Raw genomic sequence first — 5,369 nt, 5'->3', positions numbered from 1 at the left:
ATAATAAAAAGGTATGTCCATACAAATCTTTCGTCGAACAAGTTCGCATTAACCAATGTTGCAGTAATGCAAGGAAAATGCCATTTCAAGTGCGCCCGGCTCATTAGCTGTTTTAGGTGTCGTTTTAGATAGTTCTAGTTTAAACAGCCGTTTGAAGTAATTTTTAATTAGCAGTAACTATTTGTTAGTTATTTAGTTTAACGAATCGATTTGTTTAACCAACTTGAAAGTAAATTTGATTTTCTAGACCTTATATTACTTAAAATTTTAATAAATTTTGTGTAACATTACACACAGTCACAGTTATAGAAATTCAAATATTTCTATATCTCATGTGTTATAATGATGTGCAACCTATATTACTGTAAAGTTTTATCCAAATCGGCAGAGCAGTTTTTTCGTGATAGAGTAAACATACTTACAAACTTTCGTATTTATAATATTAGCAGCATTATAGGTTTTATAGGAAAATCCGGGCTACATTCACTTGAAACTCGTCGCCATATTGAAACTTCAGCGTGATCAACTTCCCGTCAAAACACACGTCACGCTGTCACGTGACAATCGCACTTGCGCGGTGACTTATGGCACGCCGTGTTAAGAAAAAGGATTGTGTGGTTCTGTATATTTTATTTATTTATGTAATAAAACAGTAGCTCAATTTGTTATATGTTATTTGAATTTGTACTTAAATCTTATAGGTATATACAGCATTAATTTAGTATTGAAGTGAAACTTCTTTATCGGGGTTGGAAAAAAATGTAGTGTAACATTTTTTCGTTACGCGTGACATTTTTCCGTTACGCGCCATCTTTTTCTTATCGCGTGAAGTTGCATATATAGTAAATTATTTTTTGAAAAATAAGGTCATAAAGAAGTTTCACTTCTTACGTGTGTACACTAGTACACGCACACATTTTTTGTATTAATATAATTATAGTTGTTTGACGTTTGTATAGTTTGGTTTGGGTTGTAAACTTTGTGGTATATGTCATTTAAACATTTTTAATTAAATATTTTTTTATTATAAATCATGTTGAATATAATATTATTATAAGTCCGTATCAGCGATTTTATTAATTATAAAAATATTTTTGTATACCTAATAGTAATTAGGTGGTAATTGTTTAAAACATGTGTACGCGCCGCCGCTAGTAAGTAGCTTTAGAAATTAGTACCTAACCATATTACTTGCTCTGTGTTAGTAACGAAATAAACGTTATCAAGATTGGACGTGCGTTTTACTTAACCAAGTTTTACCAAGCAAAAGTGAACATTATTGCCTAAACATATGGTCCATCGCCGGATAATTGACTGATATAATTGAATGATAATTACATCGAGAAACCGGTTTCTGCGGAAGGATTCTAAGAGTGACAAGTTACAGATTATTGTTGTTTACTTTACACGTTTATTCGTTACTCGTACAATATTGATAAAATACTAAACATGAGTGGTGTCGAGCAGTTACTCGCCTTATTGGAGGATACGGCTTTATTATTACAAAAGGCGCAAACTAATTTTAAAAAGTGTCCAAAACAACGACTGACGAAGGGGTACGTGGAAGCCCGCTTACAAAGTATTGAGGAGTATTGGAACACTTTCAAAGAGGCTCACAATAGTTTAGTGAGAACAGTACCTAAAGAAAGGAAATCTGAAATATCGTATTTTGTGAACGAAGATTTTTTTGTATTTGAAGATCTTTATTTATGCATCAAAGCCGATTTAAAAGATCTTTTAATAAACGCTAATAAGAATCCCGCCTATGGAACAAGTTTGGAAGTAGCAAATAACGCGAACGAGCAGTTAAAGCTACCTAAAATATTGCTACCGACGTTTTCGGGTTCATATGAAGATTGGCCCTCGTATAGAGATATGTTTCAGTCATTGGTGCATAATAACTCCGCGCTTGGGGATGTACAAAAATTATATTATTTAAAGAGTAGCTTAACTGGTGAAGCTGAAAATATATTAAAACATGTTCAAATAACACAAGCTAATTATGAGCAATCATGGAATTTATTAAATAAACGATTTGGAAATAAAAAAATGCTGGTTAATTCAATATTTAAAAGATTATTTAATCAAAAGAAAATGAGCTCACAAAATTATAAATTAATAAAAAATTTACTGGATACTACCACTGAGTGCCTTAATAGTTTAAAAAACATAAACATAACCACAGACTCTTGGGATCCTTTAATTATATTTCTGGTTGTACAGAAATTGGACCCAGAGTCACATAAGGATTGGGAAGAGTATGTCCAGACTGATACCGACAAATTACCAAGTTGGGAACAATTACAACAGTTTCTACAATTAAAATTTCGTACTTTGGAGTTATTATCGCCATCGACATCTAAAGAAAGGTCATTCCATATAGCGATGCCCGCAGTGCAATTTAAACCCTGTCCAAAATGTCAACTAGAACATGCTTTATGTCACTGTAAAGAATTTATATCACTTACACCACAACAAAAGATTGAGTTTGTTCGTTCCAATAATATTTGCTTTAATTGTTTATGCAGTGGGCATATGGTGAGCAAATGTCGTTTGCGGGTTTCTTGTAAGGTATGTCAACGGCGTCATCATTCTTTGTTGCATCAGTCAGTGGCCGTGGTCAAACCCAGCAACATAGAATCGCACTTTAATCAGGTGGAGGATGAGATAGACGAAGAACAGCAGGAGCAACACTTGGAGGAACAGGTTAACACTATCTCTTCTTTCGTAGCAACTAAACAAAGTTCTGCTCTGCTAGCTACCGCTCTTGTCCCTGTTACAGATGGCGACGGCAGAGTAACTGTACTCCGCACGCTAATAGACCAAGGCTCACAAGCGAACTTTATAAGCGACCGAGCTGCTCAACTGCTTAAAGTTAAACGTAAACCATTGGCTATAGATTTAAGTATTACGGGAATAGGATCTACACAAACTAAGGTAAAACACACGGTGGAATTAGAGCTTTTATCAAGATATGACGACAAGTTCCAACTGTTCATTGATGCATATGTCATTTCTACTACTCGTTTAACAAATGTGTTACCATCCAAACATTTGATAGACAGTGAAAATTCATGGTCACATCTTCAAGGTCTCGTATTAGCCGACCCTACATACAATATACCTGGACGGATCGACATGCTGCTAGGCGTAACCACATATGCACAAATAATCAAAGAACCTTTGATCAAGGGTCCTCCTGGTTCACCATGTGCACAAGAAACAAGCTTGGGATGGATATTATTCGGTTCCGTGTTAGACAATATGGAAATGAAATCTAATAATGAAATGCTAGTTATGCACCATCGTATAGATGTGGATGAAATGTTGCAAAGGTTGTGGGAGCTGGATCCTGAAACAAACAACAAATTAAGCATAGAAGAAGAAACATGTGAACGAACATATAAAGATACATATACAAGAACTGCGGAAGGAAGATATGTTGTAAAATTACCTGTAAAACATGAACCCCCACGAGCAACACAAGGTGATACCCGTGATATTTCAATTCTCAGATTTAAACAATTAGAATCCAAATTTGTCAAATCCCCGGATTTAAAGAGAGAGTATATAAATGTGATTAATGAATATTTAAGGTTCAACCACACGGAAGAAGTTCCAGAAAGCGAAATTAATAACCCATCAATTTACTTACCGCATCATGCACTTATTAGAGAAGCAAGTGATACCACAAAGGTTAGAGTAGTTTTCAACGCGTCTGCAACAGGCAAAAATAATATATCGCTCAATGATGACTTACTTGTTGGTCCACTGCTGCAAGAAGATATGAGATCCTTGATTATGAGATGGCGACATCGGAAAATTGCCTTTGTCGCAGACATAGAAAAAATGTATAGGCAAATATTAATCACAACAGAGGACGCTGATTATCAAAGAATTGTATGGAGGAATAGCATTGATGAGCCTATAAAGGATTATCGTTTATTGACAGTTACTTTCGGCACAGCATCGGCACCTTATCTTGCTGTAAAAACTCTTCACCAAATTGCTAACGATGAAGGAGGAGGCTATCCTGCGTCTGCTAATGTAATAGAAGATGATTTTTTTATGGATGATTTACTATCCGGTCAGGATACGGTAGAGGAGGCTACAAAAATAGCGAAACAAATTTCAAATATACTAAGTAGAGGAGGAATGAAATTACAGAAATGGTCATCAAATAATAAGGATTTTTTGAAAAACTTTTCTTCCGGTGAACTAAGCTCTCGCCTGAGTATAGATTTTAAATTTGAAGGAACAGTAAAGACGTTAGGGCTATCGTGGAATGTGGTCGATGATAATTTACATTATTATGCTGACGTACCTGCGTCACCGGCAACCATTACCAAAAGAACCATACTCTCGGAAATTAAACGATTGTTTGATCCTCTCGGTTGGTTAACTCCTGTACTCCTGCCTGCAAAAATAATAATTCAAAAATTGTGGTTGATGAGAATTTTGTGGGATGAAGAAGTAGTACCTGAAATAAAAGAAGATTGGTTAAAGATTAAAGAAAGTTTAAGAAATATAAAAATAAATAAATGGTACCACGTACCTTCTGCAGAAAATCCTGCCGATGTTGCTTCACGTGGAATGTTATTACCTGAACTTAAAAATTGTAAATTATGGTGGGAAGGTCCAAAATGGCTACGAGATGAGCAGCTTTCTTTGAACAATTTAGTTTATGACACCAACCTAGAAAAAAGAAAAAAGATTATATCAAACACAAAAATAGTAGATGAGGCACATTGGTCAAATAAATTTAAAAATTTAATAACTTATATGAATTACTGAGAGCAATAGTCTATTGCACGCGGTTTCTAAATGTAAGGAAAATTAAAGAAGTTAAGGCTATAACTACAAATGAGCTACATGACAGTTTAAACAAATGTGTAAGAAATAGAAGATTTAAAACAAAAGAAAGAAATAAAAGGCAACAGTTGTATTAAAAATCTTAATCCTTACCTGGACGCTGAAAACATTCTCAGGGTGGGCGGCAGACTCAGGCATGCCCATCTTGTAGAAACGGAGAAACATCCCATGATTTTAAGCCATAAGAGCTGTTTAACTACTTTAATAATAGCTAATGCACAAAAAAAGACGCTACACGCTGGTACACAATTGACTATAAATTATATAAGAAGCTGTTTTTGGATTATTAAAATTAAATCACTTGTTTAATCATATATCAATAAATGTTTTGTATGTGCGAGACTTAAAGCAAAACCCAGATTACAAATTATGGGAGACTTACCTGAGGTGAGGGTGACTCCGTCACGGCCATTTTTACACTGCAAATTTTAACTTCAAGGGGTAGAGGGTCCAAAACCAATAAGGCATACATTAGATAATAACAGTAACTGATTATT

The 5,369-nt window shown here is 34.7% G+C and overlaps 1 protein-coding gene across 1 annotated transcript; it reads left to right on the top strand.

The window, feature by feature from the left end:
- Positions 1-1,449: 1,449 nt before the first annotated feature.
- Positions 1,450-5,121, top strand: LOC149476671 (uncharacterized). The gene has a single exon (XM_089711839.1). The coding sequence runs from the start codon at positions 1,450-1,452 to the stop codon at positions 4,792-4,794; it is 3,345 nt and encodes a 1,114-aa protein (XP_089567965.1). The 3' UTR covers positions 4,795-5,121.
- The last annotated feature ends 248 nt before the right edge of the window (positions 5,122-5,369 follow it).

Source organism: Colias philodice, chromosome 27, assembly GCF_061535455.1.
Source record: "Colias philodice isolate Cphi_HAF_F1 chromosome 27, ilColPhil1 Martin Lab GWU primary, whole genome shotgun sequence".
In the NCBI taxonomy this organism is placed as follows: Eukaryota; Metazoa; Arthropoda; class Insecta; order Lepidoptera; family Pieridae; genus Colias; species Colias philodice.
This window is presented reverse-complemented; position numbering and strand designations above follow the sequence as displayed.

Coding starts and splice junctions, on each gene's coding strand:
- LOC149476671 (XM_089711839.1), top strand. CDS start 1,450: ATGAGTGGTGTCGAGCAGTTACTCGCCTTATTGGAGGATACGGCTTTA.